The sequence below is a fragment of the Xiphias gladius genome, chromosome 22 (genome assembly GCF_016859285.1).
Source record: "Xiphias gladius isolate SHS-SW01 ecotype Sanya breed wild chromosome 22, ASM1685928v1, whole genome shotgun sequence".
NCBI lineage: Eukaryota > Metazoa > Chordata > Actinopteri > Istiophoriformes > Xiphiidae > Xiphias > Xiphias gladius.
Genome location: NC_053421.1, coordinates 29190060 through 29215553, shown reverse-complemented (window position 1 = coordinate 29215553; position 25494 = coordinate 29190060). Strand labels below are relative to the sequence as shown.

The window sequence follows — 25494 nt, the reverse complement described above, 5'->3', positions numbered from 1 at the left end:
TCAGGCTGATCCTCGGAAGAGCGCTGGTCTGGACTGAGCAGCGTCAGTTTGACGTCTTTTTAAACAGCTACAACCTTCTTCAAACCCCGCTGTTGTTTCTGGCTGCGGTGGCCCGACAGACGATAAGAAGTCATTCCTCTGTACTGTTGCTGTTACTGTACCGTACTGTATTTTGTCAAAGTTTGACCCTCGCAGCATTAACGGCAGGCCATAACTTATTCTGCCTGTTATCTGTGGCAGCGAACTTTATCTGATTTTACTGAAACCCCCGAGGTGCTCGTTCACATTTGCTTGTTATCTTCTTCTTGAAGTCTGAATGAGAACTTCATTTTGCAGAGGGAACATGCTAATGAGAGCACATGAGGCGCGCTGGTTCATTTCATTTATTTAGTCTGAGGAGAGTCAGATGTGAGCTGATAATTGTTGTCTTGTGTAGTTTTCACTTTCTTGCTCTTGAAACCTCACTGCTCTCTTTCCAGGCTCCATAGATATTTTGTCTCTTTTTTAAAACCACCTCCGTTGAAATCAAATTAACATAATGCGTTAAGCCTCAACAATTTTTCACAAGCAGACCTGCCAGACATTTGAACTGAGTGAAGTTTGAATCTTTGATGGGCTTCCTGTGGTCTGGCAGCCATGTTGGCAGTCCTCAGTGAAGAGCTGGTTGCGTCTCTGAACTAGAGACTTCTGTGACTCATCAGATTTAACACACACAGGTAATTATTTATCTGGTTCTGACTATAATCATTAGTCCATCTGAATAACCGTCAGTAGCATCAGCACATTCTGCCTAGCTAACCGTCGCTGTCTGCGGTTACCACATACTATTAGCACGCCAGCTGTAATATCTAATGGAAGCTATTGTTAGCATGTCAGCTTTAATGTCAGTGTATTTGCCGAATGAGACTATGAAGCACAAAAGCAGTTTATGTAGAGATTAAAAGTTGAATTCATGAACAGAAAGCGTTTCTACAGAGACTGGTAACAGTTTTGATTATTCGCCCTGAAACTGATTTGTTGTGCATGAATTACAGATGAGTTTTTTGTGCGGAAATTTCATCTGGCTCTTCAAATCAGTATTAAGGTATTGCAGCAGGATGGACCAGTCACTACAGGGTTACCATAACTTGTCAGGAAAAATATGAGAAATCCAGGGTGCACTGACTGCATGGTAGGCAACCTTCTTAGCAACTTCAGGGTGAAGAAAATGTCAGGTGGATGTAAAGTTACAGAGGTGATCCTAAACTACAAACCACGTAAAGTCAGAGATGCCAGATGTCCTGCACACGACCTGAAGTACGAGACTGTGTCAAAGCTACTCTCGACTTCAAACCTGGCTGCCGGTCTGCTGCCGGTGCTCTCGTCCACTACTGACCGGACTCAACCACAACAACCTGTAGCTTCACTTCACACTGCTAAATAAAACCGAGGCGTTTGAAGAACCAAATAAAATTTGTGACCGCAAATCAGGCCTTTTGAGGAACATGAACATATTACTACGCCACGACTTGATCATTATAATTAAAAAAAAAAACTTAGTTAATTAAAAGCAAGAATCACTTATCTGTTTGCACAAATTAACAGCTGTACACCTGATACGTGTTTTGCACCTTATTTGTTACTTTCACCCTGTAAAGTATATTTTTTCTTCAGTTGGCCTCAGCTTGATCATTTAGCAGAGATACTAAAATTGAAGGTAACGCACTAAGTCATCTCCTGGCCGACCAGTGGTCCAGATGCAAACTAATAATAATAGTTATGAACCTGTATTTTAGATCTAGGTTTTCCGAGCCTCCAGGTGACTGACACACATCCAGTTATAAGGAGTATGGCCGTCCTGGATTGGGACTAAGTATAGAGTTTCCCACAAATTACAGAAGGATTTTCCTCAAGTTAATATCGTTAAATTATCACTTTACTTCTATTTGTCCTTGTCCCTCAACTTTCAATTTCTCATACACTTTTGTCGCCAAATTGGATGTTGTTTCAGCTCCTTGTTCACATTTTTTTTTCTGGTTACAAATGACTAATTCGTACACCCATGATAATTACAATTAATGAAATCAGTTTATAGTTTCTCGTCGGTATTTCTGCGCCAAGCCTTGAACCTCACAGTGCAGACAGACCTGGCGCGCACTCTTCGGGTTTTGAGTGCAGAGTCGTGGCAGTTTTCTGACGTATACATTGAAATAACAAATCTTTGGTTAAAATGAGCCAGAGCACAAACATCTGCCTTTCAAACACTGCAATCACCAACTGTAAATCACGTGGGGGGGAGTGTATATCCACAGCTTTGGTGTTTGGTAACGTAAAGCAGCGGGGGCCTCATCCAGGGGCCTTGGGGGAGCCTGGCTGTCCCTGGCATTTGACAGGGATGTTAACATACAGCTAAGGCTTGGGGGCTTCAAAAGCTTTGTATTTTCTTTCTCTAAACTTAAGACAACTGGCACATGTTAGCGTTTTTCAGCACAGTATAGACTTCCACGGGACTGATTAGTGTCTGCACTTTGGCTGACCTCCATGTTCCTGCTGTGAGATCAGTTTCTGACTTTGAATTCTCTCTTTGAAAGTTCACTTCGTCAACCGTGTGTTCAGCTGTGATATACTGAATGATAAATAATGATAAACAACCTCAAAGAGCTTGACCGACCCCCTTCCTTCTTAGTGGACTATATCTCCTTTTAATGTCTGTTGTTTTTACAAGCCACATTAGATACAGTAACTGCCCAAAAGTACATGGACATGTGAGCATTTTGACCACACTGGATAGTTGAATATGTGTTTCAAAAACCATGGGTATTAATAGGCTGTGCACATATCACTCTAAACCTCCCGATTTGCTGCTGGAACAGCCTCCGCTTCTCATCGAAATTCCCCTCAGATGTTGAAATCTGGCCGCAGGAATTCGATTGTCAGAATAGATGCTCTCAAAAATAAACTCATGAATAGTTTTTTAATCAATTAACTTCATCCAAAGTGCAGTAAAGAGAAAAAAAACGAAACCAGGTCAGTATTTGCTGTGACCCCCCCTTTGCCTTTAAACCAGCACCGGTTCTCCTCGGTGCACCTGGACACAGTTTTTCAGGTTCTTGGCAGGTGGGTTGTCCGGAGCATCTTGGAGAAGCTGCCACGGTTCTTCTGTGGATTCAGTCTGTCTCAGTGTCTTCTGTCTCTTCATGTGGTCCCAGACTGGCTCCATGATTTTGAGATCAGGACCCCTTGTGCTTCTGGTTTCATAAGACAGTTCTTTATGACTCTGGCTTTGTGCTTGGACTCGTTGTCCTGCTGCAGGATGACTCCGGGACCATCAGACGCCTCCTGATGGGACTGTTGATGGAGAAGGATCTAAACATCTAAAGGGCCTACAACTTTTGCACAGTTCTGTATATTGTTGAGAATTGCAAAACCATTTTAATGCAGATGTTGATGCAGTTAGTTGTGCGAGTTCTGGTGCCAGGTGGGTTGCAGTCAAGTTCTTCCTCCCCACAGTTGGGAAAACTGTTTCTTTATGAAGCTGGCTTTGTGTATGCTGAAACAGGAAACAGACAAACACAAACGTTTGGCACGAAGTTGGAAGAACACTATTGTCTGAAGAATCATTTCATTGAATGCTGGAGGACTTAGATTTCCTCTCAGTGGAACTTCACAGACCCAGACCAATAGTAAATAACGTGGTGTTTCTTTGACAGCATTCCAATGAGTGATGGCCTTCGAATTTGTTGCTGTTGAATGTTGGTCAGTCACAGCTGAAGAGTTTGACCCTTCAGTTGAAAGATCAAGTGACATAACATAGAAAAGGCATCCAGACTCTGGAGGTCAAATTTTGCAATTACATTTAGCCTCTTCACAGACACATGAACGCAATCAGCGGCTTTCAGATGTGTATTATCAGACAGAGCGGGAGTGAAGGACCAGCAACTGCTGAGGCGTAGAGACTAAACATGCGGCTCTCTGTTCAAACATGTGCTCTCAAGATGTATTTCTAGCTGTCGAGGTTTGAGTGATCTCAGCCTTGTCCAGGGTCAGTCCTAATCGGGCTGCTGTAATCCTCCGGTGGGTTTGTGAAGAAGCTATAGTGCCGACAGCTGATGACAAATGCTGTGAGAGCAGCAACATTTTTACCGGCACAGTTGTTGTGATTCTTAAGGGCACTCGCTTAGAGCTGATAGGGAAAGGAAGGATTTCAGATCAGTCAAACTCGTTCCAGCTGTGCAGGTAGTCCCTGTAAAGCAACTGTCTGAGCTCAGACTTTGAACACCACAGTCCTGCTTCCTCCTCTGCTCTTTATGTGTCATGAGTTGTTGTAGTTGGATCAAAACCTTGCACAGTCTTGATTGTACGCAGCTTTTGGAAGAGCGAGATGAGTACAGTGTATTGTAACCCCATAATTTTGGCACCCGATTTTAATTCAGCTTTAGTCGTAGACATTTTAGCCTGGTTTTAATCATTGCGCATTTTAAATGTATTTTTCTACTAAGCATTCTCTTCTCAAAGACTACAGCTGTTGGCCTTTTTGACGCGCAGTTATCCGTCTTTCAGAGGCTGGATTCGCTCACTTGTTCTCTAAGACGAGCGCTGAAAGAAGAGAAGGGACTGAGGGCAGATGCAGATTTTGCATCACTACTCTTGGACAGGTCGGCATTTGTAAAATATTCGGAGTTGGCTATGAAGCTATTACATTTACTCCACCTAAATAATGAATTATTTTCTTGGAACTGTGGAATTTTCTTCGTGTAATTACCCTCACTGCCGGAAGGGGGAGGCAAACGTTCCGAATATCGCAGCAGGGCGAGAGAGTCTTCTCAGAAGCTGGCACCTGACCTGACACATCCTGGCATCACACTTGGCCTTTCAGCAGCGCTGTGATGACCGACTCCACAACCGACTGGCCCGACCCGCTGCTCTGCTGTTTAGGATTGGGAATACGGTGATGAGCCGGCAGTCAGTGGAAGCACCACAGTCGGCTGCAGAGTGCACTATAACTGTTGCTCAATAATGAATCAGAGGAAAATGGTTCGGGTTGGTCCGTATCTTTTTAAAATATAGAGCTGCATGCGGAATAATTGGTTTGCAGTCTCCCAAATGTTCATATGCCCGGGTCAGAGTTTCTGTACAGATTTGCTTATTTCGATTGTAGATGAGTTGAATCAATAAATCTGTTGCTTTGTTTTTCATTCCCAGAATCATTGATGTCAGCTCAAAGACAGTTGCGAACATTCATCGGCAGAATGATCCAGTGAGACTTGGTATATCACTCCTGGTACTAGGTTTAGGGCTTGGTTCCAGTTTATCGGATCTGAATCTAGTTACCGAATCCCCAGTTGAGTCCACCTGTCTCCAGGTTTCAACATCTGTGGCAAAAGTTCAAAATAAAAGCAATAAATTTGGATCAGCAGTTTATCCGAGAGCAGACACTGAAAGTCCTCCAACACTTTCTGCTCAGTTCTGTGGAATTCTCACACCACACTGAGGAACTTGGCTTCAAGCAGGGATGTTATCTATTAACTTAATAACTTATTAATTGAAGCCCCACAAGCACGTAACGCCCTGACCTACTTCACGTCTGAAGGATCAAACCGCCTGGTTCAGTCCCCCTGAAGCTCTGCCAGTAATCTGGTTGGTCTTGGTTTCAGACATCACACACATTTCACGGAAGGAGACACTGAGGACAGTAAAAGAAAGAAAGCAAACTGCAATCTGTTTTCAGACCCCATGCAGGACAAACCTGGACCGACTACAGACCAAAGCTTCTCCTTAGAACGCTCCAAAATCAACTCAATGGAAGCTGATTCAATATTTTACATTTTCCCCTCATGCAGAGTCGTTGCAGTGTGAGCGCCAGGCCCCGTGCGAACGTCCGTGCAAGGCATTGTCCGCTGAAATGCACCACGGTGTTTCAAGCTTGGATGGCATATCAATTCAGTTTGAAACGCTGTACACAATGATTCAAATATTAGAACAAAGGGGTAAAGACTAAAAAAACCTGCAAACACGCCTCTCACAGCCGCACTACCCACCATGCACTTTGTGCCTCTCATGTATTGTCATTACATTCACGGAGCGGTACATCGGCGTTTGTGAAAACGAAAAATCTGAAAAGCCCAGAAGGTCGTTTAACAACACTAACAAACACAACACTTACCATTGTTACCGTTTGTTTCATGCTGTTCAAATCAAGCAAGGACACACAGTTTGTCATGGCAGACAGATTTTTCAGTGGATTTGACAAAAACATATTGTTCTGTCCTAAGACAGTGAGGTGTTAATTATTTCCACCTTTGGTTTTCCTGATTTCTCAATCCCCAGCTCTCACCTGTGCAAAAATCTGTGCTCTTTAGTGGCCGCAGAAATACTGAGGTTGTTGTGACAAATTCTTGTAAATTGAAGAATTGGATGTACTTGGGCAAGAGAATTCATTTCTAGCCGTTTGGGAAAAATAAAAAAATAAACAAACTCAGGGTCCACTTACTAGTTTTTTGCTGAGCTTTAAACTGCATCTCACAGTCTTATTAGTGTTTGTCGGTCTCCGCCCACCAATATATGACCAGCTGTTATGTCCACACCTCAGCAACTCCATCTGCTGTTAAAGTTCGTGAGATGTGATTGAAAGCCCCCAAAATGCTAGTAAGTGGACCTTGATTTGAGATTAGATTGTCAAATTGGATAAAAGTTGTACTAGACTTTGCTTCGGCTCAGAGATTAGATTTTTTTCCTGAAACATTCATTTGAAGACATCACTTTTGACTCTTGGACATTTTTGCTACTATTTCCTGATGTCGTACGGACCAACCATTCGGTTGTCGTATGCGACCGAATGTCAACTGTGAGACTTTAAGAAGTCAGTTCAGCCAGAACTAGGAATATGAAGAATATGGGCAAACGAAGCTCTGTTTATTTTCACATCTGTGCACATCTGGCCTGCACTGCGGAAATCAGACATGACTGTTGAGATTCTCAGTTTTGGAAATTAAATTTGGGGGTTGGAGACCTCCCTGTCTGACCTGTCCCTGTCATGTGAAAGGACCTTTTCATCACTGTCGGACTGTCCAAACACAGCTCCTGAGAGGGCAGATGCTGACCCTCAGCCCAGCTCCAGAGAACCATCTGGACGGTACCGTCATCAGTGTTACAGTGAGAGGAAATCCCTATAATTCTCCAGCACTCTGTGGTCAGACCTAGAAGCCTGACTTCAGTTTGGACTGATGCTCTAAACAATAAGGCCCCTCATTTTCTAACATTAAACACTCCATCTGTACAGCTGAACCGGAAAGAGCTGCTCAAACTCTGACTGAGTGAAATGGGAGGTCCGCGTAAATAGACTCGGATACGTAAACAAGGCGGAGACCCTCCTTTCCATCAGTCTGTCACTGGAGCGCTCTGCTGCCATTTCCCCCACATGCTTCACATTAGAGTGAACCCCATTTCCTTCACTCATGGGGCCCCTGCCATTTGGCAGATGATTAAACACAGATTTTAAACGTGTTTATAGGGGCCGGATGGCCAGGCACTCATGGTAATACATGTACACACACATCCATACATGCAGGGCCTAAACGGCCTCCCATTAAAGACGGCGTACACGTACAATACAAGTGCTGGTTATTGTCATTTTTACTGCGCTGCCTTCACAATCGGAGGCCCGGAGGAGAGAGAGCGGTTTCATTTTCAAGAAATCCTCTCCGACCCCATGGCCCCATGGAAAAGCTGACTTCCTTTGAATTCTTTAGAAACTGGTGCTAAACCATCAGGTTACGTGCTGGTGTTTGTAAAAAGCAACAACGCGAGCTTTATGCTGTGCCTTACGTGAAACATTGCGGAGATGGGAGACATTCTCATGTCTCCGTCTTGAAGGTCTTCACATTGTTGGGCAACTCGAGATGGTTGTGTGAGGGTCAAAATTACATTAGTAATTTTCGTCTTATTAAACTGCTGTAGCAATATATGTATGTCTGTGTGTGTTGGGTGTATATGTATATGTATGTGTACGTATATACCTCCCGCTCAGGAGGTAGAGCAGGTCGTCCACTAACCAGAGGGTCGGTGGTTCGATCCCCGGCTCCTCCAGTCCGCATGTGGAAGTGTCCTTGGGCAAGATACTGAACCCCAAATTGCCCCTGATGTATCATCTGCGTGTGTGTAGAAAGCGCAGTATGTATACATATATTAAATTGAACAAGAAACTTTGGCTGATGTGAGGCAGCTCCGTGTTATAAAGTGAAAAATGTTCCTGTCGTAATTATGACTTGGACTCTGACGCGAGGTATTTGAAAGTGAAAAACTGGTTACTACAATAACCGTCATGTAACATGAACGCATTGCCCAAGTCACGTCTGACAGTGTTGAGCTGAGCCTTACAAGCTGAGTTTGAAATGTCCTAAAATGGCTACTGTACAGTTGATAAGCCCTTTGGAAATAGGCCACTTTTTCTTCTGCCACATCCCTCAGGATAAACTGTACATTTTTGTATTGGTAAGGATCTAAAAATAGCACAATTGGTTTTGTGCGGTTTTTCTCAGGGGTGTAATGACGTTGCAGCTTCTGGGGGCTCCCGGCGTGACCGCAGACTTGTAGCCTTGTGAATTGGGTTTAGGTGAGAATCTGCCGGACTGATACGGTACACTGGCCAGTATTAGCTTATTGCAGCTACAGTGTATATCTGTATTGGAAAATATGGCTGCAGGTACAAAACAAGAAATGCCAAAGAGAGGTATGTTTGAGGTCATTTAGAAATGACGTCCCCCTCACATCCAGTACTTTGTCCATCAGAGAACACTGATTGGTTATTTTTACACTGTAAAATGTCCAAAAACATTTCCTATGTTGGTTTATGTCATGCATTTGGGTTAAATAAAAAGAATATCTGCTGATATATTGTCATAGTGTAATTCTCAAATATCAAATCCAGTACGCTTCAGGGATGTTTTTCTGCTAGATGTGGTGCAACATCTGTGTCCCTGCCTCTGGCTGAATACAGATGCGTGTCTGCGTATGGTAATGTTTCCTTTGTGAATGAAACTCTCCAGCTCGTTTTTATCTGTGTATGATATCTGAGCGGGAGATTAGGAAGGAGAACAGATTTAAACAAAGAGCAGAGACGCCATCGTGGTGGGATTGAAGGAGTAGACAGGAGGTAAAAACCTGCAGGAAGCTCTTCTCTGTTTGCAGGTCTGGTCTTTGCAGCAGTGAGAGGGCACAGTGAGTGGCATCGTCCAGCGAGTCCACATGACTTCCGCCTCATTTGGAAAAGTTTCTTGTCCATCCGACCCGTGGCGGGGCCAAACAGGAAATGACACCATTAGGCAGTAAGCAGAGCCAGATGGAGCAGCTCGGGCTGCTTGTAGTCTTCTGGCTCTTGTGCTGCGGAGATGGTTTGAATTCACTTGACTGCCGGAGCCGTAGGGTTCTCTGGAAATGTGGAAGAGGAGGCAACATCAGCACATTGATTGAGTTATGATGTTTGGCTCGGTGGTTGTTTGAGCTGCAAAAACTATTTGTTCCTCATCACTCTCCACTTTACTTTGCTCCTCTGGTTTAGAAATACAAAATCAGTACATTTTTCATAGTTAGATCCTCAAAATTACTGTTTCACATGACACCGATGACCGATGGCTCCACTTGGACTTAAGTCTTTTGGCTTAGAATGACTCTCTGTCCTCCCTGAGCCTAAACATTATCTTGTTAATACAGATATACTTAATACTGAACCACTCTGACATCGGCCAATCACAACACGCCAGCAGGAGGTAAAGACGCGTTTGTCAGTACAGACCACTAGACGGACGCATTATGACTTGTTTAGGACTCGGCACTCGACTTGGGACCGGTTACTCTTAATGTGGGACTTCGCAGGCAAGACTTGTTACTTGTGACGTCCAAAACAATGACTTTGGATTGTGCACAGGTTGGATTTGGAAAATGCAAACTATAACAACTACATGTGTTTACTAGTCTGATTGTTATGATGCCGTCGGGACACGTGGTATTTTCGTTACTTGCCACACAAGCTGCCAGTTCAGGGCAGCAGAGGCACATGTGCTGTTTCGTGCTCCTTGACTGATGTGGTTCAGCCTATCGCATTGCTTTGGTGGCTGCAGCTTGCCTGTCCTTTGTCCGTTTTTTCATTAATTAAAACTTCCTATTTCCAGTAACTTAAGAAGGTCCAGACGAGCAGGACGCCAGACACGAAAACTTTAATTTAGAAGCCTGCGGAGGACCACGCAGACAGGCTTCGTTTTGACAGAACAGTATCCAGTTGTGAGATGTTTAAATCTTTTTGGTCTTTATTCAATAACTGAGTAGGAAGAGACAGAAAAGCTGAGGGGATAAACCCCAGCTTGGATCTGAACCACCTGGACCAGACATCCAGTGAACTTTAAGGCGAGTGTGGAGCACATCCTTGTATAAAAAGAAGTGTGCGAGCTCAACCCGCTGTCCATGTCTGCATCCTTTTCAGACTATATTAGGGTCTTAAGGCTCCATATTTGTCCTACCTCAGCAACCACGGCAGCTGACTGTGATAGGCCGACAGACCTGTCAAGTAATTGACATTTTCGTCGAGTAATGATTCGGTTCTGACTTTTTAAACCGACCCGCACTTACAGCTGCGTTACCGGGGGCGGGAACACACAATGTTCGCTCTGATTATCTAACTCACTGCAACTTTAACGACTTACTATGGTGTAAAGCTCTTATATAAATGACTGTTGTACGACCACATCATGGCCGTACGATGCATAGAATCAAAGTATGAGTTTTAAGAGTTTCGATGCTGTTGGCCATCAGGGTTTCCGTGTTAGCTGCCACAGACCTGACCCTGTACACGGCTCTTATTCATGAGGAGAGCCATCTGAGCAAAATCAACTCAGCCAATACGAAGACTCTGTCCCTCAGATCGACAGCGTCGAGTGAAAACACAAACACAAAGACAAACTCTCAGGACTCATCTGCCATGTGCAGATGTAGAAACATCTGGCTGGACAGCAACTGCATTATATGAAAAATAATATAATGTGTGATATAAACTGATTAAAATAACAATAATGTCTCCCCCATCTTTTCTGTAGCACTGCACAAATTATTTTTCTTGCAGTTCCTCTGACAACCAGAGGGCGCAGCAACGCATGGGACTCGATTGGACTTTAGCTCTGAAGTAAATATCTTTAGTAGAACTTTAAGAAAGGAAAGAAGAGTGTGGTGTTTTGTGGCCTTGGTTTGAGTCCCAGATTTCAGTTGAACTGTTACTGTTGCTTCGCTTGTCAAGCCTTTCCTCTAGCATGGAAAGTGTGCAGTTTACACCAACGGTGGCTGATTTATCTATAGAGTTTAGGTGACTTATCTTAGGTAAACCTCCCCATAATAAAAAAAAAGAGGAAGACAGAACCGCTTACATCAGCCCCAACTCTGATACAGTACCATCCAGGACCAGGTTCCTCACACTGGATGTTCTGGAGCTGGAAGAGGCTTTTTCTAGCTGCTGATCTGATCCTGGCCTTGGCAGTAACACTCGGTTGCTGCTGTAGTTATGCTAGTTATCCAGGCGTGTTGACATTTACGGCTTACGCTAAGACAAACTGTGTGTAATCCATTCCCCTGCACTTCTGCTCCTGTGTCTTCGGTTTAAAGGCAGTTAAGAAGCCAATTAAGACACAACCCTCGTAACTCTCAGACCCTCCTCTCAGTACGCTGTGACTGGGCAATCGCTGTTCAGGGGTTAAACATTAGCAAACAGTCAGTTCGCCGCTGATTACGCCGACTCTGTCTGAATAGACTGTTACATGCCTTTATCAAACTGTCTTGTGTATTTTTTTAATTACGACGCTGATGACCCGTTGACTTTATGGGACTTTACTGGTGACTTTATTTTATGACTTTGTTTTAAGACAGAAAAGTTATTGTTTTTTTGCTTCTATTAAACTCTCTCTTCTTTGTCTGTCTATGATGATTAACCCCTCCTCTGCTCTCTGCATGATCCACCGCCAGTTCCCAGGTAGTTTTAGTAGTTTAACTAGTTTTATTTTCTTTTTCTATTGGTGACATGCAACCAGTGGGGACACACAGTCACGCGCAGTTTTATAGTCATGAGGTTCATCGTTCCCCTGTGCTCTGAGGCGATTTATTTTCTCTGTTGTAACACAAACAACACTAGCAATGGGGCCATGCTCACTTGAAGATTTATTCATTATAGTCCCAGTGTTGCAGTTATGGTCTTACGCCACTCGAAGAGGAGAGGAGTTCATGGCAGCGTGCGGGTACATCTCAATCATTATACCGACACTGCAGAAAACGTTCACTTTACACACTCCTCAGCCCTCAAGTGTTACAAGAATCCCAGATCATGAGAGCCAGACTTCGCTTTCGCAATCACTGGGAAGGTTCTGATTACAGAGGCAGGGTGGGAAGCACTTTTATCCCCAGTTATCTATCCACTGGTCTCTATCTCATTTCCTCAGCAGTGGACCTTGGCTTGTGATCCACTTTGACTTTGACACACAAAATGAATTTTCAGCTTGTTCAAAGGTGCTATATGTAAGTTTTTGCTATTGCTACGTAGCCAGCGTTAGCATTAACAGCTGTTTACTTACTAGTCTAGAAGAAACGTTGAGAGTTCGGCATCAAACTTCATTCCTCAGTCCAACATGAGAGGATGAAGGAGTAGCTCTGATCAGAGGACGAATTCGAACCCCGTCTTTTAAATGCAACGATGGCCGAAGCTCTTGGCAAGGGACCATCACTACCACCACCCACTACTGGCAGGAAACCACGTTTCGGCAGCAGAGAAAACTTACAAATAGCCCCTTTACCAACTGATCAAACAGGAAACCCAACCTTTGATGACATGGCTTGAAGTCATCAGTGAAGGGATGGTTTTCATGATATTGATGTTATATACCTGGATATTGTTAATTAGCACCTGAAAATATTTCTAACATAAACCAAAATACCAACCTTAATAACACATTGAATAAATTAGATCATAAATGGATTTGTCCAAAAAAATTGAATTAACGTGTATATTAAGAGAATAGTCATGGACCCCATAAAATATAAGCAATTTGTTTATTAAGAGCTTTTGAAATTAAACTGTTTTTATGGGGTTTAGTTTTGCCTTTTCAAATTAAGTGTTCTTGACTTTGATTAAGATGTTTGGTAGATTATGGTGAAGTAAGAGTTCAGGGTATTTTGAGGGATTTGGACTTTTAGTTCTTAACTTATCATTAGGAACTTTCAATGGGAATTTTAATATTTAATATTAAAAATTATTAATTAATATTAAAAATAATCACCAGATTAATCAATATTGTTGTTGTCACAGTAACTAATGGGGATCTAGATAAAAAAAAACAACAAATCTACACTAGTTGCAACTAGGGCTGCAACAAATGATTAATTTCTTCATTATCAAGTCAAGCTATCGGTTATTTTCTCGATTAACCGATGAATCATTTGGTTCATCATCATCCGTTGTCTTGTTTTTACTGAACAACAATCCAAAAAATTACAAATTACTACAACAGAAGACTAAGAAGATTAGCAAATCTGCTCATTTGCGATCCTGGTTCGTTGTTTCACAGTGTCACTCGAAAAGTAGATATTGATCGTTGATTCCTGAGCAGATTGCCAAGTATCATTTACCTGAGTTTTTACAAAAAATGTTGGGTAAATAATGCAGCTTTTCTATATGAAAGTCTCTCAGTATTACTCCATGTTGTGATATAACTGTTTTTATGTAGGTAAGTTAAATTATCTGGACTCTTCTACCACCACCAAATGCTGCGGTGTTTCACCAATCTGTTTGCCAGATATGCTAATGTTGGGATGATACTTTGGCACACACATTAAAGGTTTTAGTGAATTCCTGCCCAAAATATCAGTCTGTTCTTTTTAACTTGCTTGTTGTGCAGCCCATCACACTGCAGCGTAGGGTGTTTTTTATTCTGGGGAAAAACCAAAGGTTTTGAAGTTCAGAAATGTGCAGTCATAGCAGGTTTGTCCTGCTTTCATGTCTGTAAAAGTGTGCTTTTTTGTGTGTGTGTTGTCGTAACACACGCGCCAGCCCCCCGATGTGACTGGGAGCCGCACAGATGGGAAGCAGATCGGTCGCCTGTATTCACGATCCTCCTCGTTTTTGTGTCGTAGGAAGAGAGAAACCCGGGGGCCATTCAGCCAGCATGGAGGGGAAGCAGGGTTTTCTCCTTGGCCTCATCATGGCAGCGTGTTTCTATGGCAACACCGCTCAGAAAACAGGTGGGTATGATTATGCAGCTATGAGTCAACTTCCTGCGTACCAGCACATACAGGATCATGGCAAACATGCCTCTGCTTCAGCATCACATCACCCGTAACATCTGTGAAACCAATTTATACAGTTCTATAGAGTGTGTAGACAGAAATGCATGTAGATGCAAATTCCAGAGCGCACACACATAGCAGGCCTCACAGAGTCGCTGTGTGCGGTAAGTTTTGAAGTTCACACTAATTGTAAACATACAAGGACCACGATTACTAACCCTGCACAAGACTGTGTTTTCTGCTCAGCACATGGATGTGACGCATTAATTCCTTCACATAGGCACAAAATCATGGGCTGAATGGGTTTGATCACCAGTGCCTGCATAAAAAAAAAAATCCTTAATAGTTCTCTTATGATTCCCTTATTTTAGGAAAAACTTCTCAAACCTAATTAAGTCTTAGGATTTTGTATTTATAGTTAAAGGAATATTCTACTGAAAATCTATATTTTGAGAATCAAGCACTCACTGTCTGAAGTGGCTCTGTAGCGTTTCTCTTTCATGGAAACTGGCGGCTATAGTCAGTTTGGATTTCAATGTAGACCGAGAGTAACGGCATAACATGTACCAAAAGGTCCATATAAGCCTTTCAAAAACGGTCCTGCTGCTTCATCGACTTATCTGCAGTCGATGTGTTTGTTCCAACCCTATTGCCAGACAAAATAGTGATACTGGAAGAAACCCCAGATTACATCCAATGCCAGCATTTAATTCTTTTTCAATTACATCTGGCCACTCTCATGTCAACTACTGAACAGTTAAGGTTTAAGGGGCAGATGGTGGTTATGGCAAAAACTAACTTACTTGGTTAATGTTAGGGGAAGATTGTGATAACAACTTCAAATATAAAGCAAATATTAACTCTTGGATTGTGACAGGATATGAACTCCTGTGTGGGCCGGATGGCCTACAATGCCATCCACCACCCAGAACCTCTACGTGAAAGATCATCCTGCTTTCTGTATTGTCACTGAAAGTTGGCATTTAATATAAATTGTGGGGTGCAGAATCGTCCGAATCTGAACGTAATTCCTAGGAATGCTAATGGAAGACTTGAAAGGTCTTCTGGAAAGTCTGTGTTTTTCCTCTTTTGCGGAGGATGGCAGCCGTAGTCAGACCGGATTCACAGCATCTACAATAGATTCCAATGTAGAGCGAGAATAACGGCCAAACCAGGACAGTCCCAGAATCTGAATTTTCAGAGTCGGCGTTTCTAACCGATGCTCCAGCATCTTTGGTATATCTTTTGTTATGTGCTCATGGTTCATTGGGTCATGTTTTACTTATCTATATTTTTCATCTTTATAAATACTGAAAATTATCGTTTTCCTCGGTACACCTTACCTAAAAATATGAGAAACATATGAGATTTCCTCCCCTGCCCACCTCGTGCCAGTTCAGCTCATCTGCAGAGCAGCGCTCAACTACTGTATCAGCCCACACAAGCCTTGTTACCTGTAAGACTCACATTTTAATGTATTTGGTCATTGCCAGGGACGTGAAAACATCACACTTCCTGGTCATAGCGCAGTTATAAAATCCTAGCACATCCTGGAGTGTCTCTCCTGCAGCAGACGAGCCGAGAGGGTCATGACATCAGCAGCCCTGCCCTGCTTTGCGCCGTCCATTATCCCGTCGCCCTCCATTTCCAATACCCATCTCTACTTCCGTCGCCTCCCTCACAGCTTTGTGGTATGGTCATTTTGAGAAAAGACTCTGTTTGTATAGTTAACAGCCTGCCATGCTGAACTGCCCTGTGTGCGAGTCCACTCGGTCCTCTCGACAACTGCATCGACCCGAGTCAAAACGCACCAAACGGTTCTTGGAAATTTCTCAAACCAATCCTTCAGCATTTTCAACTCCTCTGCTCATCCAAATGTTCAGTATGTACCGAGCATTCATTTTTTTGTCTGCAACCTCACAGCTTTTCAGCATATACAAGATTAGGCCGCAGGAGTGGTTTGAGAAGTTTTCATTAACGTTTTGATACTTCTTTTTGGTGTGTTTTAATTCTGAGTCCAAGGTGAATACAGCTGCCGTCCTCTACAAAGGAGCAAGCTTGATACTCAAAACATAGATTTTCACTTTTTGAGAGACTTTCATTCTCTTGTTTTCATCGGCTCATTGCTTTCAGATAATTCTTTCTGCAGTATTTGTATTCTTGTAGCAGAGTTATCCAATAACACAAGTTTCTCCCCCTTAGTCCAGTTTGATCCCCAACAACTACAAAATTTGTCCAGATTATAATCAACATTTAATAACCTGACCATTATTGGTATTATTATGCCAATTTAACTGTATTCCAACGGCAAACACAGTAAATTTGAATGTTTGAATCTGTTGTGGTTTTTCTGGGAAAACACCCGGAAGCATTTAGGATAAGGAAAAAAAATTAAGAAACTATTAAGGTAAAATAAATATTTATGCAGCCAGGCACTTGAATGTAAGGTTTGTATAAGATGAGGTGATGAACTGAGGAAATGTTAAAGGAAAGGTGGGGTTGGAACAGCACTTTGCCAATCTTCTGTTTGCTCCATCAACACTTCATGAGGGAAATGAACACAAGCTGTAGGCAACACAACTTTCTTTTTCCATTTTCCTCACACTTTTGCTTCCAACAGTCCACCTGAAGGTAAGCGCTTTCACTGTAGATCCCTGTTCCTGTCCAGAAACTATCCTCAACCTGACAACCAGCTTCTCATTTTTACCCACTGGCTTGCACAAGCGATCAGCCCCCCCCACCTCTTTCTGTAAATCAGGCTGACACTTTTTCACCTCTGGCTGGCGCACACTCACAGAAACAAGAACTGCTTGAGTAGTAGGCGTTTTCCTTGTAGCACCCTGTGACTTATAATCTCCAAGACCTCTCCATGACTTGACAACCTTCTTCCTCAGTCTGCACGCAAGAGGCTGTAGCTGACATCGTATTCATGGTCGACGGGTCGTGGAGTATCGGCACCGACAACTTCGAGCAGATCCGTCAGTTTCTGTACACGCTGGTCAACAGCTTCGATGTTGGGCCCGACCATGTCCGCATCGGCCTGGTCCAGTACAGCAACACTCCACGCACAGAGTTCCTGTTCAACACCTATCAGAACAAACAGGACATACTCCAGTACATCAGCAAATTACCTTACATGGGGGGCGGCACCCAGACAGGGCAGGGTTTGGATTTCATGCTGAAAGAGCACTTTCTGGAGGCAGCTGGAAGCCGGGCCGGCCAAAACGTGCCGCAGATTGCCGTGGTTATCACTGACGGCAAATCGCAAGACAATGTGGAGTCCCACGCCCAGGATCTGAAGAGGAAGGGAATTGTTTTGTATGCAATCGGTATCAAAGATGCAGATGAAGAGCAGCTGAAAGAAATAGCGAATGAGCCCCACAGCCAGCACGTCTACAGCGTGTCCGATTTCACAGCTCTGCAGGGAATTTCTCAGAGCATCGTCCAGACGCTGTGCACAACTGTAGAGGAAGCCAAACGACAAATCCTGCAATTGTCTCGAGGTAATATGTGTCATACCACACAGCTGGTGGTGATCACCTGATATGACTTAAATATCATTTGTATGGAAGCAATGGTAGAGCCAAGTATTACTTGCTGGTGGTTCTCCAGAGTATTTTTGTTTTTTCAGAAATGAAATGTCCAACAGAATTGACTCTGTCATCTGAGTGACAGAACAATCCCCTTGACCAAGAAAGTTTTGTAAACTTATTTACTCAACCATGATAATGGTTGGGGGTGTACAAAATAACAGTAAAACCAGAGTGTATCATTCATTTCATTGTTGACCGAACTCTCTAACAGCAGGGTAACTTTAGTAGCTTTTCTGGGGCTTTCAATCATATCATACAGTCCTAGAGTGTGGAGACTTATTTTAAGCCGTCAAAGTCACTTTTTTTCCCAAAGTCAAGAATAAACTTCACAACTCAATATTTCACTGTTGCTGTGCCAAATGCCACGCTATTTGAAGCTTTTATTGTTTAGATTTCACTGACACTGTCAACGAGGTGTTAATTCCTCTGGTTAATGTTTTTTTCTGCGTTGTCTAATTTTAATATTCTAAGGTGTTCCTGTTATTTTATCCACTCTGGTTAAATAGGCCCAAATGTAACGGGTCCGTACGTTCACGTTAACAGCTGACCACAGTTCAACCACGCTTTACCATTGTCAGTAGCTCTACGAAAGCAGAAAGTGGATTTGATGCCTTAATCAAGGGCGCGTTGAAAATGTCTTTCGAGTGAAAGAGTTTTTTTTTCAGAGCCCTACCAGGGTTTTATGTTGCTCTAGAATATCAGCAACTTAGACTTACATGGTGTCTTCTTATTCCTACACAAACACACTCACACAGACATGTGCCTCATCTTGTTACTCAAAATGCTGACTTTCTTCTTCCTTCTGTCCAGAATGTGCCAAAGCCACTGTGGCCGACATCGTCTTCCTTGTCGATGGCTCCTCAAGCATCGGCAACCAAAACTTTCAAGAGGCCCGGCGGTTTCTCCGCAGTGTCATCACAGGCCTCGACATTGGCCCTGACAATGTTCGGGTCGGCTTGGCACAGTACAGTGACGAACCTTACCAAGAGTTCCTGCTGAAGGATCACATGGACAAGCAATCCCTGCTGGCTGAGATTGACAAATTTCCCTACCGAACAGGAGGCACGCAAACAGGCAAGGCCATTGAATTCCTCCTGCAAAATTACTTCACAGAGGTGGCCGGGAGCAGAGCCAGTCAGCGAGTTCCTCAGATCGCTCTGATCATCACAGATGGTGATTCCACGGATAATGTGACGACTCCTGCCCAGCATCTGAGGCAGCACGGGGTCATTGTGTTTGCCATCGGGGTGGGACAAGTCAACCAAAAGGAACTCCGGCACATCGCCAGCCAGCCTGCAGAGCGCTTCCTCCTCACCACTGACAGCTACCAGGCTCTGGAGAGGCTGAGGGAGGGTCTGCTGCAAACTGTTTGTGTCTCCATGGAGGATCAGAGGCAAGGTAAGGCAAGGGATTATAGGAAACATCTTTACAGAGTTACAGTATTTACCTTGTAATAAAATATAAGAATCAGAGGGAAACAACTACCCAAACATCTGTTTGTGGGAATGTAAAGAGGCAACTGAAAAGTAACATTAAGAACAACTTAACACCAGCTGAAAATCGTGCGTTTACTTGTTGCTGTACTCCAGTTCTTACCTTGCAGTTGGTGATGCAAATGGTGTGTTGGTGTGTTGGTGTGTCACTGTTGGATGTGGTTACAGGTGCAGGCGGGCATGCTGCATCCACACATGCTTTGTGGCAAGAGATGCGACGCACTTGGAACTCGAATGAATTAATGATTTCAGCTACATGTTAACGTTTCTTTTAATTCAGGTTCTTAAAACGGGTTTTATTTAGTTAGTTAATCAGAAAATGGCTGAATATTGGATAAAGACAATCAATGATGCATACAATTTAATACACCATACACATAAAAAACATTTATAACATACCCTTGTTAGCTCGGATCCTTACCACAGTAAAGGAGTGTTCAGACAGAAGGTGAAGCTGATTTTAGCCTTGCATCATTCAAATGAATCCGACCATCTGTCCAGTTTGTGTTGATTCACCCCAGACAACCAGTGTACTGACTGTACAGAGGTTAGCTGTAATGTAGTTGTAATGGACACACTGACCATGTCGGTGGGAGTGTTTCTGTGTGTTTCTGTTCAGTTCAGCCTCTTATCTCGAAACTCACCAGGAACCCCAGTTCTTTGTTATTTCACTACTCTCTCTCTCCTTTTTCCTTTTGTCTCTGTATATTTATGAGAGAGATTCATAGAGCTCAGGATAATTAATGAAGTCGAAACATTTTCCGGCACATCTTTGCGTTATTTACGCCACCCCTGAATTTGCATCTTACCGTGTCTTTCCATTTACTTTGTATTTCTGTTACAAAAGTTTTCTCCTCAAACTGAGATAATGACACCTTCTGATGATATGACACAAAATACATTATGCAGCTGTTTTCACAGGCTGACTAGTACTGCTAGTGCCCTTTTAAACACTACTCTCCAGTAACTGGCTGTACGTTACATTGAGATAACCCAAATCTGACTTCCTGTTGGATCTCAGACTATCATGACCTGAATTGCGCAGCATTTCATATAAATGTTGCTTTTCCCTGTAGGCTTATCTTTTTCCATGTAACATTTCAAATGCTTTGAGCCTGCAGACATAACACAGTGTGGATCTGTAGTGATTAATGTAATGCACTCTGGTTCCAGGGATGTTTGAGGTCAGCTGGTAATAATGCAGTGTTTCGCCAAAATATACAACGTTAGGAGAAAGAGGTTGTTTGAGAAACGGGAACAAACCGTATTGAACGTACTGTTATACAATTTTAGTGTGGGAACTTTTGTTTTCCTTAGAAATAGTTCATTGGCCAGGCAGAGATCTCCTTGTAGCCTCATAGCCTCCTCGCACTACATTTGAAAAGTTTTAAATCCAGATAAGGGTTACTATCTGCTTCTAGTGAAATGCTGCTTATTTTTCCATTACTGAAAAAAACCTTCATTTGGAATCCTCTGCTATTCTGAAAATGTAGTTGGTTAATTTCAGATTTTTTCAGCCGTTGCAACTTGTAAGAAAAGTATATTTCGCTTACTGACTTCAGAAGACCAAGATACTGGAAAAGAGAAAATAATTAGTGGTTATGAAAATTAAAGTTCTGGTGAATGTCTACTAACTCATAAGATCAGTATCTTGTAAATCTTTGGCACACAGGTGGAGTTCATGGCAAGATACATTATGATTTTGATTTACTGTGTTATTATTAAGGGAGACTCACAAGTTTTATCATTTCTAGTCGCTTTTTTTTTCTGGCGTCTTGGTCAGTCTGACTGCAGAACTTATTTCTATTTTTTTTTTTTTTTTTAATTTTTTTTCTTTCAGCATTGGCACAAAAGTTTGCAGACATTGTCTTCCTGGTGGACAGCGGCATGAGTTCAGGAGATTTTCAGCAAGTCAGGACCACCCTCATCCGACTGGTCAATCAACTTAACATCGGAGAATCTGCCATCCGTTTTGGCTTGGCTCAGTATGGTCAAGATACCAAGGTGGAATTTTTTCTCAACTCTTACAAAACCAAAGAAGATACCTTGTCCGGTGTCAAGCGTTTCCGCCAGCGCCGACTGCAACCCAACGAGCAACGTCGCCTGGGCAGTGCACTAGACTATGCAAGGACTAACCTTTTCAGCAGTGAGAAAGGAAGCCGGGCAGACCGAGGCTACCGACAGTACCTGGTTGTTCTAAGTGGAAAAGACTCCGATGATCCTGTGTATAAGCAGTCACGTTTGATCAAATCAGAAGGAATAATTGTGGTGGGAATGAGCCTTGGCGCATCGATGGACGAAATTCGTCTCATAGCCACAGGACGCTACACGTTCCCCTCTATCAGTAACACAGTACCTGCACTGAAGGCTATTTTCGAAAAAGAGGAGGAGGAACTCACTCCTACTGAAGGTTAGAAGCTTTTTGATTATAATTGTATTATAAGAATCAATCCCTTGAGTTCACCTTTGAAAATGTTTTTTACAGCCGTTTATTCTTTGTCTCACTTTCGAATTATGCCATTGGGAAAGTCTCAGATATGTTAGCTATTTCTTACTGACAGATGAATAAGTCCGTCTGATTGCCGTGCTAGCTTTTGCAATAGCTCAATCACCTTCCGAAGATGAATCAGAAGTAGAGATCCAGCGTGCATCTGAGATATAAGGTGATCATATACCTGTTTTGGTGGAAATGGTAAAGTAGTGACTTTCAGTGGCACCTTTTCAGGACAGCATCTCAGACGTTGGAGATTGGATGTTCCCTTCTATCCTATACTTAGCTTATACACAGCCTACATGAGGTGACTAGGAAGGACGTGCCAGGCACAGTCTTCACTGTCCACCTGGCAGTAGTACCAACATCCTTGGTTACTAGTAGTAGTGCTCCTGTTTATGAATATCATAGAACAGGCCAAATTTGTCAAACTTGGCGAGAAAAGGCAAAATAACGCAAATCTTTTTCTGAGTCTGTCGTTGAAAGGTATATGAATGGTTGAGGAGCTAACAAATGAATTGGTAATGATGTATTTATGATTATACATTCGTTTCACAGATTGTAAAACAGCCAAACTGGCAGACATCGTGTTCATTGTTGATGAGTCGGGAAGCATTGGAACTGCCAACTTCCAGCTGGTGCGCAGTTTCCTGCACTCAATTGTGAGCGGCTTGGAAGTCAGCCCAGGTAAAGTCCGAGTTGGCATTGTGATGTACAACGACAGGCCGACAGCACAGGTCTACCTTGACAGCTTCGATGACAGGAAAGAATTGCTGAAGTTCATCAAAATCCTGCCTTACCGTGGAGGTGGTACAAGCACTGGAGCTGCCCTAAAGTTCACCCGGGAGAATGTTTTTGTCAAGGAAAGAGGATGCAGGAAAGATAAGGGCATTCAACAGGTGGCAGTGGTGATCACAGATGGTGAATCCCAGGACAATGTGAGCAAAGAAGCAGCTGATCTACGTCGGGCTGGTGTCACTGTTTACTCTGTAGGAGTCAAAGCTGCCAAGGAGACCGAACTGAAAGAGATGGCGTCCTATCCCCACAAAAGGCATGTGTTTAATGTGGACAGTTTTGTCAAACTGAAATCTCTGGAGCAGAGCCTGCAGAAAATTATTTGCGTTAACATCCTTCGCAAGGCCATCTCAGTCAATACAAGAAGAACTGGCATCAAAAAAGGTCTGAACTAGTGGGTTTTTAATAGTTGACTTTGTTTACTTGAATATCAACAATACACACAAATATAAATTAGTTTTGAATCAAAGTGTAAAGCGTATGTTAACAGTATTTAAAGAATAGAATATTTAGTAAATTAATGTAAAGAGTCCAGCTGATGCATTGGGTCTAGAACTCACAATATTTTTGCTTATCCTTTCCAGGCTGCCTAAAAACAGATGAAGCAGATATCTTCTTCCTGATTGATCATTCAGGAAGTATTCAACCCTTAGATTTCCAAGACATGAAGAAGTTCATCATTGAGTTTCTTCACACCCTCCATATTGGGCCAAAACATGTTCGCATTGGGGTTGCAAAATTTGCAGGTTCGCCAAACATAGAATTTGATCTGACAGCCTACTCAGATGCCCAGACACTGGAGAAAGCTGTGGAGGGTATCCGACAAATAGGAGGCGGGACAAACACAGGAGAAGCGCTGGAATTCATGGTGCCACAGTTTAAGAAAGCAGTGACAACTCGTGGGTACAAAGTCAAAGAGTACCTGGTGGTCATCACTGATGGAAAATCCTCTGATAATGTCAAGGCTCCTGCAGACAAACTGAGGGCGGAGGGTGTCATCGTCTATGCCATCGGGGTGAAAAACGCAGATGAAAATGAGCTGCTAGAGATTTCCGGCAACCCCGAGAGGACTTTTTTTGTCAGTAATTTTGATTCTCTAAAGCTCATCAAGGACGACGTCATCACAGACATCTGTTCTCCAGATGGTAAGGAAATATGGACTAGACTGGAGCTTAAAATGCATGTCTACAATGTTCTTTATGTTGCAGTTAAGAGTAACAAAGGCACAGCATGTGATGTGATTCAAAACTTTTTTCTTCTTTTTGCGAATTGTATGCCTTCAATGGACAGCCTATTGTAGAGAGATAGGAAATGAGGGTAGGAAGATGGGGAATGACACGCATCAAAGGTCTCTAGCAGGACGTGAATGCAGACGTTGGTCGACGCCATAACGCCCCCGCACCCACCGTTTTCTATAAAAGACCACACATCGTTGGCGTCTTGACGCACATCATCACAGACTGACGTGTCAGTGCATCAAAATACATCCTACTGTTCTTTTTCCCAGCACTGATGTGTTCACAAATAATTATAAAGTTGGTAGTTGTAAATCAACCTCTGTAAACCTGTTGAATAAATCATCACGAGAAAAACAAGTTCGTGCTCTTGTAGAAAAGATTGGTGTTTGAAAAAAAAAAAGGAGAGACAGACTGTGAATAAAATCTGTGATCAAATTATGTCAGTGGTGACGTTACACAAATAGACTGTTAAAGTGCTTTTGTGAACATCTGTGCAAAGATACAAAGCAACAACTACAAACTTTGGAATTATTTGTGAACACCACTTTACAAGCTCAAAATCATATTGACCCTAATTCGAGCTCATACGCATTCAATGTGTTACATAAATTGAAAATTGAATGATGCAGCGCTTAATCATGGTTTGTGTGTGTTGCACTGTACTAAGCACTGAAAGGACTCTGTCAATATAGACAGTTTGGCTTCCATGGAGACCTTGAAAATAGCACAAAGGGCCACAAGGCAAGGAAAGTAGGAAAAAATAAGAATATTCCACTAACATGTCTGTGCTAATGTGTCCACAGCTTGCAAAAACATACCAGGCGACCTCCTCTTTTTGATTGACAGCTCTGGGAGCATCTATCCAGAAGACTATAATAAAATGAAAGACTTCATAAAATCTGTCATTAGCAAGTCCTTCATCGGGAAGAATGAGGTGCATGTTGGTGTCATGCAATTCAGCAGTATCCAACAACTAGAGTTCCCCCTCAACCGTTACTACAGCAGAGAAGAAATGTCCAATGCCATTGATCAGATTCAGCAGATTGGGGGTGGCACACTCACAGGTAAAGCCATCGATGATGTGTCGAAGTATTTCGATGAAAGCGAAGGAGGGCGTTCTGGCCTGCGTAGGAGTCTGATAGTGATAACAGATGGTGAGGCCCAAGATGAGGTGAAAGGCCCCGCTGAGGCTCTGAGAGCCAAAGGAGTGGTGGTTTATGCCATTGGGGTTGTGAATGCCAACACCACTCAGCTGCTGGAGATCAGTGGCTCACCAGACAGGACATTTTCTGAGAAGGACTTTGACGCTCTGAATGACTTGGACAGCCAGGTGGCCTTGGAGCTCTGTAAGACAGGTGAGAGCACACTGAGACTATCCCAAAACACAGTGTGCATTCAAAACATTTTGGTAATACGGTGTAACAGTTTATGAGCCATGGGTTCCCTCTCTTTTTTCTGTAACACTTTGATTCACATCTAACATTTCAGTACAGAGGCTGTATTTTTATTTTATGATTCCAAAACCCTATGAAAAGCCTTATTTGCTGCTTACTTCTAAATTGCCTACAAAAAACAATGCAAATAGTACTGCTGGA

General features: G+C 42.9%; 1 protein-coding gene across 4 annotated transcripts in view; it reads left to right on the top strand.

Annotated features, from left to right (window-relative positions):
- Window positions 1-25494, top strand: part of LOC120783570 (collagen alpha-6(VI) chain-like) — a 73585-nt gene that overhangs the window by 7628 nt on the left and 40463 nt on the right. For 3 of the 4 annotated variants that reach the window (XM_040116621.1, XM_040116622.1, XM_040116620.1), the window contains exons 2-8: window positions 14137-14244; window positions 17184-17792; window positions 18693-19280; window positions 21216-21785; window positions 22425-23045; window positions 23246-23806; window positions 24703-25254. In XM_040116621.1, the coding sequence (XP_039972555.1) occupies window positions 14169-14244; window positions 17184-17792; window positions 18693-19280; window positions 21216-21785; window positions 22425-23045; window positions 23246-23806; window positions 24703-25254 (3577 nt within the window). In that variant the 5' untranslated portion in view covers window positions 14137-14168. The remainder of the gene's footprint in view (window positions 1-14136; window positions 14245-17183; window positions 17793-18692; window positions 19281-21215; window positions 21786-22424; window positions 23046-23245; window positions 23807-24702; window positions 25255-25494) is intronic. The other variant, XM_040116624.1, reaches the window with a different exon arrangement.